The following is a 16,141-nucleotide window of genomic DNA, read 5'->3' as shown; positions in this document are numbered from 1 at the left end:
TCAATAACTTTCATGCAATTTTATGTACTTTCATATGTAATCTCATATTTGTCCGTTGTACGAACGGTTTGTAGCACACTTTACAAACATATGGTCTTTCACCAGTGTGAATACGTAAATGTGTTTTCAAACAAACATTCGTTACAAATGATTTGTTACAAAAGTGACACGTGTGTCGTTTAATACCACTGTGTGATTGTCGATGTGCATTTAAATGGCTAATTATTTTAAATTTCTTGTGACATACATCACATTCGTAAGGTCGTTCGCCGGTATGTGATCGCATATGATAATCAAATGCTGTATTCGAGAAAAATTGTCTTCCACATAATGTACATACGCGTGTGTATAATTTTTCACCCCTATGTTTTTGTCGTATATGTCGATCTAATTTTTGTTGTGATGGAAGATAAATACGACATTCTGGACATTGCTTATGATTCGTTATGTGTAAATTATAATTACGTTCTGTAACAAAAGTCCTGCTACACTCTTTACATGAATAATTTTCTTTTTTATCGGTTAACTGTTTTGCTGGTTGTCCCTTTGGTTTTCTCTTCCTTGTTTTCTTATTTTCTTTTAACTTTTTTTCGATTTTCTCGCTTTTTATACTGTCTGTACGTGATATATCCGAAATTCGATCGTCAATGTCATTTTCTCCATCATATTCGTCCAAATTTTCGTCTTTTTCATTATTATGTGAATCATTAACCGTTTGTTCTTCTTTTACAATCACATCAACTTCAATTTTCTTTGATTCATTTGTTTCGATTTGTTTACTTTCGGAATTTTTAAGAATTTTTTCGAGAATGTTAAAATTGTCTATACATTGTTGTTGAAATGTGTGAAAACGTTGCAGTTCACAGATACAATCGATGCAAATATTTTGTGGATACTCATCGAATACCTATAATTGTATAAATTATTGTTTAAAAAAATTATATTTTATTAAATAAATAGAGTCATGGAAAAGATGCACAGACTATAAAAAAATTAAGACGAAAAGTCGACCAGACACCGTTAACGATTTTAGTCTCTTTAATAATTTAATTTTAAGAATTTTTAGGAAAACTTAAATTTATAGGATATGCAAAGTTGTAGCATATACCTATGTTTAATACTTACAGAGAAACTTTATGCCGAAGTTTTAGAATATAAAGTTTGAATTTTGAATTTTAATACTCTGATCGTAAATTATTTAAGAATGAAAATATTAGCACACATTCTAATATATATGCTATGTGCACCTTTGAGAATGTAAGCGTTCACTTCATAGATATATATATAACATATAGATAGAGGATCCCATGTTGTGAAATTGGTCTGAAATTTGAATGGAATTAGAGATATATTTGAGATATATACTAGTGCCACCAAACGCTAACGAACATATAGCATGCGTTGAATGGTTTTATTTAGTTCCCAGTCACTCACTCTGAGGCACAGTTTTACGCAATAAAATTTATTTTACGCCATTTATATCCTCTATCTATATGTTATATATCTATGGTTCACTTCAATGAGAACTGATCGAACCTACGACCTACACATTGTGTGCTAGTTTTCGGTTTTATTTTCTACGTTTCTAGCAAACTTTTTGTGTATTTTACGTTGCAGAAAAAGTCTATGCACCTTTTTATGACATCCTTCAAAAGAACTGTTCGTGTTTTATATGATGAATTAAGAAAGGTTGCCAGTATCTCATTTAAAATATAAACAAAAAATATAAACAATATTGATTAGATCATTAAAATAACAGTTTTCTAGTTAAATAAATCTATAGTAGATATGTTATTGTATTAAATTTTATAATAAACCTAGAATTGGCTAGTACGGTATACATTTTAGTTGAATAATAAAATATGAAACTAATTAATTACCTTGAATAACTTTGAAATTTAAAGAATATTAAATTCTATATAACTAAGAAATTTGTAATTCTAAATTTCGAATTAGATGAATTTAAATTTAAGTTCTGTTATTTATATTGTTCGTAACTACTAATACCAATTACATTAAATACATACCTACAAATAATCGGTTATATTTGCTATGAATTAATTAATCTATTTATATGAAATTGGTTAAAAAGGAAATACATATTAACTACCAGCGTCATTAATGACTATACGCATACGAATTTAACAGAATAAATTCTAAACCGCTGGTAACGGATATAATTGTCGACACTGCCATTTGTACTTAAAAATTAATTGTGCATTATTTCTCTAGTCTATAATAACATTATCTTCTTCTATTTATACAAAGTTTACTACTGCACCGAGCTGAATATAGAACAGTTAATAGTTGTTAAATCGAAAAAGTTTCGACCTTAAAGCATTAAGTCACAGTTCAGTCAGTGACAAGGATTTGGTATATAGCAAGATTAGTGTTTATTAATGTAGTATACAATGTGTGTTTGTACCATCTAGGCATACCAATATCATTAGTATGATAGAATACATGCCTTAAGCCATGCATCTAAATGAGAGGTATTATATATATATATGTGTTTAGCATGTAATTGCCTCTACAGATACGATACGACAGATCTTCTGTTGTGTACATGGAGAGAGTGAGAGTTTTGTTGCATACAAATATTATTAATTAATATACACATATATATATATAATACCTCTCACTTAGATACATGGCTTAAGGCATGTATTCTGTCATACTAATGATAATGGTATGCCTAGATGGTACAAACACACATTATACCAATAGATTAACTAATGATTTTACACTTCTACAAAAATCTCATCTTTTGTATTTAAAATGGTTTTTTATGCGATTTTATGAGGTAAAAATTGTTTTTGAGATATTTGATTTGAATTATGTGAATATGTAGGTATATAAATTTTACCCGTATGTAATACATAAGTATATTGAAATAATAATATTAAAGACAACTGGTCAATATTATTGAGTCAATAATATTTCATCAACAATGTTATTGATGAAAAAATTACTGAAACCACTTTTCTTTTCGAATGCTGTCTCTGTTCAAATCATGATTTTATTTCATTAATATCATTAACTCTTGTGTGGGTGGGTACCTGAATTATACCATTTATTGAATCAATAATAATAATCGTGCGTGAGGCTAATCTTATAAGGCAGTTTTCTCGAAAATAATTTATGTATTGAGTGACTTAACAAAACGTTATTGCTGGAAGTTTAAATATATGTAATTGTAAGTAAAAAGTACAAAATTTCTATTTTACACAGTGCATTCGATCATTTTTCAAATCTTTTTCATTCAATCAATGCATAACAATCCACATTTTAAAAATCCGCTATAAAGGTCCATTAAAAAAAGGTACTTTTTTCAAAATATAAAGAGCCTTTAAGTCACTATGATACGGTTTGTTTAAAATTACTATACTTTTTGATACAATATTATTATAATTTTTGGTACAGTAATGCTTTCTTACCTTCTTGCCTTCAACGCTTCATACATGCCACAAATCAAAAAGAGAAAACATCAACGAAACTTGATTACATTGTGCAATGGCGATATCCAAGCCTTCATTTTATAAAAAAGCATACGCATAACAATGTCAGCCTCTGGATGGACTTGGAATGCATGAGCATTCTGAGACTAATGGGATTTATCAATTTACATTTAAAAATGCCTCCGAACACAGCAAATATTTAGCTCTAAGGATTAGGTTATGTTGGACTATATTAAAGTAACAAAAATATAATTATTATAAAAAACATCTTTATTGAAATTTGAAAACATTACAGAGAATATTAATAATGGATAATTGATTTGAATAACGTTTTATTTTCTGATTAGAAGTCCACAAAGAGATTGTGAAATAAAAAAAAATTATAAAATTGTGTTTCTCTTTCTGTTTAGTCGCGATTCTACGTTAGTAGTATGGATGATAGAGGTAATGATGATGACCAGGATGACCTAGATGACAGACTACGTGTATAAAATGTAGTCTTCAAATAGAGAAAATTTATTATAGCTCTACTGTAGAATTATAGAGAGTAGAATGTATGTAATTCTTAATTTTCTATGTGTTTGGTGCCTTGCAAACAAGGCTTTTACTAAACGTCCACATTTTATCTTGTTCACATTGGGAAAATAAATTAATCTGTTTACAAAAACAATAAATTTGTTATTATTACACAGTTGACAAAGATTTTTTTATACAGCGATACTGCGGGATTATTTATATGTCCTATACATAACTTGCATATATAATGTCTAAAGCTCCAATTTTATGGTAGCGGTTTTAAATACGACTAATTGTTGCGTAACAGTTATGTATTAAAGCGACGCATTCTTTGATTTATTTTGTGTTTTTTGTTGAAAAATTAACTGAGTCAAAGTTTACTATATAACATATACTGTTATTATGATTAGTTTATTTATGTTAACCCCAACGATTGTTACGTAATTTGGCAGCACTTTTACACACTAAGGTTATTTACACGTATTATGAATAGTGTCTTAATATAGGCTTAAGTTCAATCACAATTGATTCTACACCAGCGTCATATAGTATATTTAAGCAATTTATTGAACTTCCACTATTAAGAGTTAATTTTTTTTAGTTTAACTGCTATATATAGTCTGTCATCCTTATCTCTACCATCCATAGCTTGTTGTTTTCTACATATGGGGCAGTCTATAGAACATAGATATAGTACAGATAGAGAACGCCAGGGATTTGCTAGCCTGTAAGTGGATGCGATATGCGTAGCGAGAGAGAAGACTGCCAATGAATTCCCCTGCGTCCTTGTCTAATACATATACTTATACGTAATACACCGACTATCGTTTATAATAATTATGCAATATACATATGATTATAACAAGGACACAGGGAAATTCACTTCTTCTCTCTCGCGACACATATCACATCCACTTACAGGCTAGCGTTCTTTATCTGTATTATAGAATACCTAAAAATCCATGTTATAGAATGTGATATAACCTGGTTTTGTAACATAAGCACGATTTACTTGTTTTGCACTCTGTTAAGCAAGCAGCCTAACTTTCTATGGACTAACGTGCAAAAAACTAATCAGCGGGTAATAAAAATTTAAAAAAACACCATTAATACAAATAGGACTTTTGTTTTAAGAAAATATCTTCAATAAATACTTATGTGATTGTTACCAAGTATAATAAAAAGTTTATTTATTTTATATTATAATTGATTGTTAAATTATATTTATGTAACAGATAAACCCATCACCTCTACATATTACTAATGAGAGGTTATAAAATATTATAAAAGCTTAATTTTAAATGAAAGAGAAAAACAATTTCTTAAAATAAAATCATTATTTTTTTTTTATTTACGTTTAAAAAATTATACAGTAGTCTCTGTAATCCAAACATTTAGTAGTTTGACACGTCCAGTAATCTGATTCCGCTCACGCTTTCCACACTGTTTCTTACTCCTGAGAGAGTGCATTCACTCAAAAATGATTACTTTATTTATAATTGATTTTTCCATACAATCCCAGTAATCCTACACCCCGTGGTTTTAATAGTACCGGATTAATGAGACTGTACTGTATTTGCTAAAAAAACGCGAAAAGTCGTGCTTGTGTTACAAGTAAATTCTGAAGTTTCTAATTCCTTTTGAGCTCGTATGGAGTTTTCAGTATACTCATCTTTGACTTTTAATAGCACTCGCCGTTTTTGCTCAACCTCCAATTAGACTGCAAACTCCATACTCTGCCAAAAAATAGTTGTACTTAGGGATACAACATGCTAATACGAACGTAACGTTTTATTTTTATTTCTCTAACTCACTAATGTATACACGATAATTTCAGCGTGTTTATTCTTTTCCATTCAGTTAAAATATTACCTTAATACTGTGCATATTGATGTGTTTTCATATGCGAATTCAAATTTGTACGTTGGAAAAACGATTTATGGCACACTTGACAAACAAACGGTCTTTCTCCAGTATGAACACTACGTATATGTTTTTTCAAGCAAACATTCGTGAAATATGATTTGCTACAAAACTGACAGGTGTGTCGTCTAAGACCAGTGTGATATCGACGATGTGCATTTAAATGACTAATTATTTTAAATTTCTTGTGACATACATCACATTCGTAAGGTCGTTCGCCGGTATGTGATCGCATATGATAATCATATGCTGTATTCGAGAAAAGTTGTCTTCCACATAGTGTACATATGCGTGAGTAAACTTTTTCGCCTCTATGTTTTAGTCGTATGTGCCGATCAACTTTTTGCTGTGTTGGATAATAAATTCCGCATTCTGGACATTGTTTATGATTCATTATGTGTACATTATAATTACGTTCTGTAACAAAGGTCCTGCTACACTCTTTACATGAATACTTTGGCTTTCCTTTCCTAACTCTCCTCTTATCTTTTATTTTTTTTCCGATTTGCTTATTTTTTATACTCTCTGTATGTGATACATCCGAAATTCCAACATCAATGCTATTTTCCGGATCAAATTCGCCTAAATCTTCAATTTTTTCATTAATATTCAATTCATTTCTCGCTTGTTCTTCTTTTACCATTATATCAACTTCAATTTCCAGTGATTCTGCCATTTCGATTTGTTTATTTTTGCAATCTTTTCTTAATATATTTTCGAGAATGTTAAAATTGTGTATGCATTGTTGTTGAAATGTATAAAAACGTCCGAATTCACAAATACAATCTATGCATATATTTTGTGGATACTGATCAAGTGCCTAGAAATTATTGTATATGTACAAGAAATCATTTTGCTAAAAACCATGCAGGGTTGGTTTAGGAGCATTAACCGGCAGACTTACGGTGTAACAAACTATATATTTATGTTATTTATTTCTATAGCGTGAACTGGGGACTCCTTAGTTTGTATGGCGGCCCTGATAGAGTCACTCAAGTTAAAAATAGTAAAAACTTGGATCGATTTCGTGCATTGTCTGAAAGCAATTCTTTTTTAGTTGTCATCATCGAGGACTTTAGAACAACTCATATTCGCATAAGATTGTCATGGTCGAAGTGGCGAGCCGGTGCCTGCAGTACAGCGTTCTCGACTGAAACACAATCTAACGTTGTGTTAATAATCTTCTAAGAGAAGACTCAATAATTAAAAAAAAAAGACAAGAACGAAGTTATTTTCATTGAAATTGAACCCCTGCGGAATTGACGCTGTATCCTACTCACCAACTTGCTTCCAAACAAAACAATCATACGTCAAACAATCAAACCTAAAGTGACTCTTAGGAGCAGTCAAGCAGACTAATGACTAATTAGTAATACAAAATAAATTTAAAAAACTTTATATGAGTTGTTCTATCGATCATCATCGTGACAACAAAATAATTTTATCATGATGATAAAAAAAAGAAATACTCTAAGTTAAGGAAAGTATTGCAACAAAGCAGAAATCCCTCCGATTTCTAATGGTCTAGTACTTCACGATTAAAATCCAATTTCCTTATTATGCTTCCTCCTGAACAAATATTGGCCTTGTGAACCTGTATGTTATGACCTCGGAAATGCCACAATTGTTGGTCATTGTTATTTTTCAATAATAAAGGGATTCTTTTAAAATATCCAAATGGCAGCCTTGTTATTTATTACAACGTTGTAGTTGGTCAAAGTTTTGCAGCTTTTCCGTCTGAGTGACTACACGAAATGATTAATTTTATTAATCAATAAAAAAGAGCTAATTAAGGCAGTGTAGGCTCTGTTAAAACGTGATAAGTCTGCAGGCTACTGACTCTTAGACTATATAATCATATGAATTGAACAAAAAATATTAAATAATAACTAGTGAATAAAATCTGTAACGCTCTTATTGAGTTTCAATTGATGAATTAAGAAGGGCTGTGTGTATTTCTTTAAAAATATTTTTAATATAAATACTATTTTATTAGGGTAGTAATGTTTCGTCCAGGAACGAAGACGAACAACAACAATAAACATAGGCAAGTATCAATTAATGGGTGTATAATATCGCATAAAAAATGGGTTATATTCACTTTAAATATGTTATACTGTTTGGTACTTGCCTATTTTCAATGTTGTTTGGTATTTACCCGAGACTTTAGAGTAGGTTAAAAAAAATAAAAAATTGTTATTATAAGAAACATATTTTTATTTACATTTGCAAATATTACAAAGAACCAAATATTTTATGGATATTTACAAAGCAATTTTGTGTACTTTCATATGTGTAATCATATGAGTTTTTTGTGTAAACTTTTTATTACATAGTTGACAACTAAATCGCCTTTCACCTGTATGTATAACACTATGTTTCTTTAACGCGTAACTAGTCAAAAATGATTTATTACAATGTTCGCATAAATGTGATTTTACACCGCTGTGAGATTGTCGATGAGCATTCAAATGACTTATTATCTTAAATACTTTATTACAAATTTCACATTTATATGGATTTTCATCGTTATGTGATCTCATATGATACAAAAATGATGTAGTGGAATAACATTGTTTTCCACAAATCGTACACACTTTTATAAATAATTTTTCACCATTATGTTTTTCACGTTTATGCCGTTCTAAAACATTTTGCGATGGAAAATATTTACAACATTCTGGACATTTTTTATGTTTTTGTAAATGTGTTTTATAATTTCGTTCAAGCAGGAATATTTTATCACAATTTTTACACGTATAAATATCATCTGATTTGGATAAATTTTCATTTTCTAATTCTGAGGAAGTCCTCCAATCATCATTATTGGTTTTACATGTGTATATATCATCTGACTTTGATAATTTTTCTTTTTCTACTATTGGAGAAACCCTCCAATCGCCATTACTTATTTCGGAAGTAATTGATAAATTTGTTTGTGAAATAGATGTCTCTAGAAATTCCTCTTTTATATAAATACTGTTTTCTAGGGAATTGTTACATAGTTTTTCTTTTAATATATTTTCAAGTTGGTGAAAATTCTTTATGCATTGTTGTCGAAATTTCTCAAAGCGTTCAATTTCATTAATACAATCCATACATATATTTTGAGGGTATGGATCCTCTTCGGATATCTAGAATTGTTTTATCAAAAAAATTTATAAAGTTTAGGTTACATGTTTTAAAAACTGTGATATTTGCGCTCAAGTGTAATCTACTACTTTGTTTGAATGCAAAGTTAGATTTGAATCTGATGAGATATGAATAGATATAAACTAACAAAATATAGGCGAGTATGAATAGATTGATTTCATATCTTATCAGATAGACTAACTGTGCACACCTGCTATACAAATAATTTTTTGTAAGTTATTCCCAGTGCTCAAAGTGATTTATCAATGTAGAAAATATTAATAGCTGATTTATACATATACAGTAAGTAATAATATCTGCAATGCATGATTTAAATGAGCAAATGAAAAATGTATCAGTAATTATTTGTAAGAGGAATATTAACCATTTAAAAAAATAAACCACGAATTATGCACAATTTGATAATTAGTGCAGAACAGTATTTTACCACACTAATGATGTAAAAACAACGAAAGTGTTAGAAAATTTAATTTAACTTTTGTTCAAAGGTATTACAAAAACTTATTTAGAAAGTTGTGAGCTTCTAGCATAATTTAAACATTTGCCCTTTATTTGAATTTAAATAGAGAAAAGAAACAATAGAATCACCATATCAGTAAAAATACTGCAAGTTTATCTATTATTTAACTTACGCTACGGCGTAACGTTGAATAGAGCCATAGATCCGAATTCATTTCGAAGTTACTATATTGATTTATAATTACAATTGCTAATCGACAAAACTAACAGTATAATTATGCAAATAACCCAACCTTTATAAAATATGACTATTTTTGTTAATGTTTTGAAGAAATTAAGAAGAGCTTTGTTAGACAAATAATTCCGTTATGTACTTCAAATATACTGTAAATATTTACAGATTTAATCCTTTTACAAAGAAGGGAGCGAAGACATTAAAAGCACACTGAACGTTTCAAATACTTTAACCGCTAAAGTGGTTGAGAAGCATTAGAAAAAATATATAAACATAAATGTTAATACTCTTTTAAAAAGTCTATTAACATTTGATGTGTCTAGATTTCGGAAGAGAGAAAGGTAGTATCAAAAGAAAATATCAGTGATAATTTGGTGTTCCCCGTTTTGTGCTATTATTCTGCCGTTTATTTATCGAGACAAAAATTACAAAAAATACATTTTTTTAACACAAGCTATTAGATTTATGATACATCAGAAACCTTCAATGAAAAAATAAATACATTTTACTAAAAATTAAACGATAGAAGACTATTTTGAAAAAATTTAACTTGTACAAAATTTTATAATTAAAATTAATAAATTCTGATATTTATTTATTTTAATTAAATAAAAAAACATAGCAAATTTAATAATATTTAATGAAAAATTTTACTAAATATGTCAGCTTTTATCAGCAAAACACTAATTTTTTAAAACTCGAATAATGATTTTTTATTTATGTAATTTTAAAGAAAATCGTACATATCCTACCGGAATTCGAGCCAAACATCTATCGCTCTCCGGGTCATTGATATTTATGTCAATTAGTATCGTAAATGACGTAATTATTATGAATTCAGTATTGAATTATTTCAATAATAAATATTTTCAATGGTTGACACTTTAATAATTTCATTTCAATTGAATAAGTTAAAACAACACGAACGTCTCATAGGCCCTTGGTTTGAGTCGCAAATATATACCTATTACACCAACAACGTGGAAAACATATTTTCTCAAAACTTTAATGTAAAGTAATAATTGGTATAAGTTACTGATTTTTCTATCGTTTGATGTTATAATGAAGATTTATGGACCTTCCAACTACCTTCAATATATGTACAGACTTCATTATGCTACAAACTTCCATTAAACTTAATTATAAATTAGTAATTGATAGAACAGATGTTATTTTTTTATTGGGACAATAAAAAATATTTTTAAAGCAAGAAGAGCGAATGGTAGTATCTATAAAGAATATCGATGATAATGTGGTGCCCCCCGGTTTTGGGACATTATATTGAAATTATTAATGATCATAAAAAGAATGAGTAAATTCCTTATCGAGTATACGAACAGAGAAAGATATTACACCATAGAATTGCAGGTAATTATTATATGAAAAATGGGTTTAATAAAAAATTTAATAAAAATCTAATTAATATTTTTAAAATTTGATTGCATCGTTTCTAGAAGCCTAAAATAAAAAGATAATGCGAAAATGAATTTTTGAACACATTTTTGTCTCACCTGAAACAAAACTAGGGAACATGTAGTGAATTTGAATGAAATACTGATTAATCATTAATATTATGATGCAAGTTTATGCACTTTCATATGTGTTTTTAATGTGCTATTTTGCGTAAACGTTTTATTGCATACATGACAACAAAACGGACGTTCACCTGTATGTATTAACATGTGAATTTTTAAAGAATAACTGGTCGTAAACGATTTATTACAATTTCTACAAATATGTGCTTTAAAACCACCATGAGATTGTCGATGTGCATTTAAATGGCTAATAATCTTAAATTCCTTATTGCAAATATTACATTTATACGGATTTTCATCGTTATGTGATCTCATATGATATAAAAATGATGTAGTGGAATAACATTGTTTTCCACATATCGTACACACTTTTACAAATAATTTTTCACCATTATGTTTTTCACGTTTATGTTGTTCTAATACAGTTTGTGACTGAAAATATTTACAACATTCGATGCATCTTTTATGCATTTGTAAATGTTTAATATAATTGCGTTCAAGTCGGAATGTTTTGTTGCATTTGGTACAGAAATATTTGTTGTTTTTGTTATTGATTGATTTTTGCTTCTCTTCGCTAGATGTGGTTGATGATGTATCATTATCAGACTCAATATGATCGGAAGCAAATTCATCTTTGATGATAATTTCATCTTTTTCTATTTTTAATGATACAATTAATTTTGAATTATGTTCATTGTATTCATTTAATACGGTTTCGAGTTTATTGCAATTCGCTATGCATTTTTGTTGAAATGCACAAATATTTTCGATTTCATATGAACATTCGAGACATATGTTTTGAGGATACTGATCATCTTCAAAGACCTGTGTATACCATTAATTTTATCGTTAGTTATATGAGTTCGTAATTTACCGATTTTTACACTGGCGTTTACGATTTTGATTAACCATTAATTGTTTGCATAGGGATATTGAGATTTCATAATCTTTTAAATAAAAAATACAGTGAGTGTATTGTTGAAATTTAAGGTCGCTGATTTTTTTGAACAATGGATCGGTAATTTGCGACTAACTGTATTAAATGAGCGGTTGCCCTTTATAAGTATTAAGTAACCCATTGTAAGTAATAGTAGTTTTCCCAATGCCACTATTATTATTTGAATGCCAATATTATATTGTTTATATATTAACGAAAAAATGTAGGTAATAACTATTAACAAAATCCTTACATAAAAAAAAGATAAAAATATCCGAATTTCGAGCATATTAATAATACTGAAATAATTATAAAACATTACATAACAAACAGAAGTTAGCATCGACTTAATTTTTGAGAAACAAATTGTTTAACAAAACATACGTACATATATTCTAAGCGTCTAAAAACGAAAGTTTAATTTTTATTTAAAACTTATGAATTTTATTTTTATTTAAGTTTAAGATTTAATATTCCTTAGTGTATGTAATACATAAAAATTTAAAGAAGAGTTAATTCTACAGTTTAGTTTATGATATATTAGCTGTTAAACATACTCTTTTTATACGTAGTTATTCAATAATTGAATAAGTAGCTTCATGTTTTATCGTTAACGACAGTGTAAAAAATCGATTACTTGTAAATGGGATATAATTGTTATTTGTTAATTTTTGTTTGATTGAGAAATCATGAAGAGAAGTAAGTGTATTTGTTTAAAGAGTTTAAAATGTTTACGCATAAGAAATAGAAAATTAAATTCCTTTTCCTCAAAAATGAGAAACATTGAGAATTGACATGAGTGATGGTTTTAACACGAACAAGATTTTCTGCTATTGAATGTCATGATCCAATTAATCAAGTCCAATCCAATTTATTTATCTGGTAAAATCCACCACAAAAGTGTCTTATTTCCATCAAATTGCGTTGCCGAACTTCAAAAGAGTAACATGTTGGAAAAGAATTTAAGAAGTCGTTATTTTAGTAGTCGTACTGTAAAAGGTTTAAGATCTGATGTAAATATATACAAGATTGTAATTAATATCATAAGACCATTTCAACTCTTTTCTAATATAATTTTCTAGCAAAAGAAATTAATTAACTCATTTTTAGAATGTTCAGGTGGCGGAACGGTATTGCAATGTGTCTTCATATGTGAATTAAGGCTTGTCTTTTGTATAAACGCTCGTTTGCATATTGAACACACATATGGACATTCTCCAGTATGTATACGAACATGTCGCTTCAATGTTGTGCTAGTTTTAAAACCTTTTTTACAATATGAGCAAATATGCGCACGTATACCAGTATGTATTAGCATATGCCCATGTAAATATTTTTGACTACGGAATTTTTTCCCACATTCCGAGCATTCAAATGGTTTTTCTCCGGTATGTGAACGCATATGATCTTGTAATGCTTGCGCCGTTTGTACTGTTTTTCCACATACTGAGCATAATTTATACGATTTTTGTCCCATATGTTTTTCACGTATATGCTGTCGTAAAATACTTGGTTTTGTGAAACGTCGATTACAATATGTACAATGATGCGGTCGTATTTGATCATGAACTTCTCGAATATGAACACTTAAGTGAATTACTGATTTCCCACACTCAGTACAAACTTGTTTTTGATTGTCGTGCGTATTCTTTTGATGACGTCTGAGTGACGAAGATAACTTGAATACTCGATCACATCTTGTACACGGATAGAGACGTGCTGTGCTTGTATGATTAATTCGTGCATGCGAATTATAGAATTTTCGATGTTTGTAAACTCTTTTACATGTGGGACATTGAAATAATGTTACATTGTCTTTGATTATAATTTCTGGACTTAATATTTCCGATTTGATTTTTTGTGATGCTGTTGCTTTAATAAATTCATCTAAAATTGGATCATCATCAGTTTTTCTATGCTCTTTTAAATGCTTATGCAAATAATATTTATCGCTGTATGCTTTTTCACATTTTGGACATTGAAAATTCTTACAAATTTTCTTTTTCCCTCTTCTTATTTCTTTTTTCCTTTCTTTCTTTTTACATCCACAAATTTCCCCTATAGCACATGTTTCAGAACAATATTCACATTTGTAAGTATTTTCAGATTTTGGTTCTAGACTTGTTTCGTTATTATGATTTGATGAATTTGAATCATCGTTTATCTTCAAATCATCAATATCATTATGAAAATCTTCAGATGTTTCACTGAACGTTTCAACTTTTGTTGATTCTGTGAGTATTTTTAATAACAATTCGGTATTATTTTCACATGTATCACGAAAATTACATACATTTGTTATTTGTGTTTTACATTCTTCGCAAATTAATTTTGGCATTTCATCAACATCGTCCTCCACCTGCAGAAGAAAATCAACAATAATTACGTCTTTGTTTTTTTATATGATAACTTTTATTCAAATTATTTTTTCATCCCTCAAATCACAAGAATTTATTCCTAGGTAAATTATCTTCATTAAGTTTTATCTTCTTCGAGTGGTTGTCATATTTGAACGAAAAGGTTTTTAACCGACTTGTTGAACACGAAATCTATGTTAAACTCTAGAGAACTCTTTAGGGTTGTAAGCGATATAGAGTATTGCGAAAACATATGGGATGAAATTATATATTCGCGTAATTCAATTATTGAATTAATATTAATAATTTTTTCGTTGATGTAATTTGTATAATTTAATTCAAAGAAGGCTTTAGTTTACCATCTATAAAGAAGTCATCGTTTTTTTTTTTTTTTTTTTTTTGCGGGAATTGGGACTTGCAATACGGATTTAGCTTACCTTCCGTCATCAAAATTTATCAAAATTTTTTAAACTTCTGATAACTAATTAACAGAAAAACTTTTAATTTTTAACATTTATTTAAAGGAAACAATGCTTATTTTAAAATGAAAATTATTTGAAATTTTAAATATTATAAACGAAAAATATATTAAACATTTTCGTAGAAATAAAACGATAACTATTTCACAACCAATTGACTATCAATTAAGCGAAATATCGATGATTTACGTTGTGCTAAGAGTAATAAACTTCTATTTTCGAATTACTTCAACAACCTGTAGGCCTATTTGAAATTTGAGTTGTGATACACATGAAATATTTATATTCAATGCTGACAATAATTGAAAGCATTTAATAATTCAAAGATTAAATGATTATGAAAATAATATTTTATTTAAATTTCTGTTTCTTTCATATACATATATATATTTATTCAATATTTTCACATATCATCAAAACTTGAAGAGAAGCAAGACAAATAAAGGTAAACTTGAAAATATTTCGATTAAAATTTGTTATTTTAATTATTTCAAAAAAATACATAATAACAATTCATATTATTATAGTAACAGCAAAAATTTTACAAAGATTTAGTAAAGCTTAAATTTTAAACTTTAAAACATACGTAGTAGAAATGGACACTCATCACGTTATGATTTAATTAAGGTGTATGTCAATGGACCATCCAAGAGCTTAAGGCTAATACCCGAGAAGAAAGTTGGGACCTGAAATTCTAAGCCAAGTTATTGAAAATTCTCTGGAAAGAGCACGCTAAGTCGAAGCAAACAATGGGCACCATTTGAAAGATATTATCATTAAAAATATAATGAGAAAATATTTCCAAACTATAATCTAAATTTGAATAAATGCCAACGTTAAATAAAATTAGAAAGAAAAAAGTTATCCATTAAGTAAATCATAACGGTATAATAGAAAGAGATATGTCGATACAATTAAGTTTTATATTTTGAGTATATTACGTATTTAGACATATAGAAATAAGTAATGATAACTTTACTGCAAAAATTTAAACTATTAGCTTTCATTTTATCCACTGTTTTCCAAACACAGGACCTGATTCAGATTTAACTAACCCTTACACGTTTTTCCACCATGCAGGCAGTGTTA

At 28.5% G+C, this 16,141-nt stretch overlaps 2 protein-coding genes across 2 annotated transcripts; both read right to left on the bottom strand.

The window, feature by feature from the left end:
• Positions 1-10: 10 nt before the first annotated feature.
• On the bottom strand, positions 11-6,573 carry LOC123290590 (zinc finger protein 569-like). The gene is made up of 3 exons (XM_044870840.1): positions 6,420-6,573; positions 6,094-6,269; positions 11-907 (listed from the first exon to the last, which is right to left on the bottom strand). The coding sequence occupies exons 1-3, from the start codon at positions 6,571-6,573 to the stop codon at positions 11-13; spliced, it is 1,227 nt and encodes a 408-aa protein (XP_044726775.1).
• A 1,588-nt stretch (positions 6,574-8,161) lies between these two features.
• Positions 8,162-16,128, bottom strand: LOC123290582 (zinc finger protein 595-like). Its single transcript, XM_044870828.1, has 5 exons — positions 16,108-16,128; positions 14,260-14,575; positions 13,421-14,175; positions 11,411-12,104; positions 8,162-8,541 (listed from the first exon to the last, which is right to left on the bottom strand). The coding sequence occupies exons 1-5, from the start codon at positions 16,126-16,128 to the stop codon at positions 8,162-8,164; spliced, it is 2,166 nt and encodes a 721-aa protein (XP_044726763.1).
• Between the last annotated feature and the right edge of the window lie 13 nt (positions 16,129-16,141).

The sequence above is a fragment of the Chrysoperla carnea genome, chromosome 1 (genome assembly GCF_905475395.1).
Source record: "Chrysoperla carnea chromosome 1, inChrCarn1.1, whole genome shotgun sequence".
Lineage (NCBI taxonomy): Eukaryota > Metazoa > Arthropoda > Insecta > Neuroptera > Chrysopidae > Chrysoperla > Chrysoperla carnea.
Note: the sequence above shows the minus strand (reverse complement) of the source record. Positions and strands in the feature narration are given on the sequence as shown.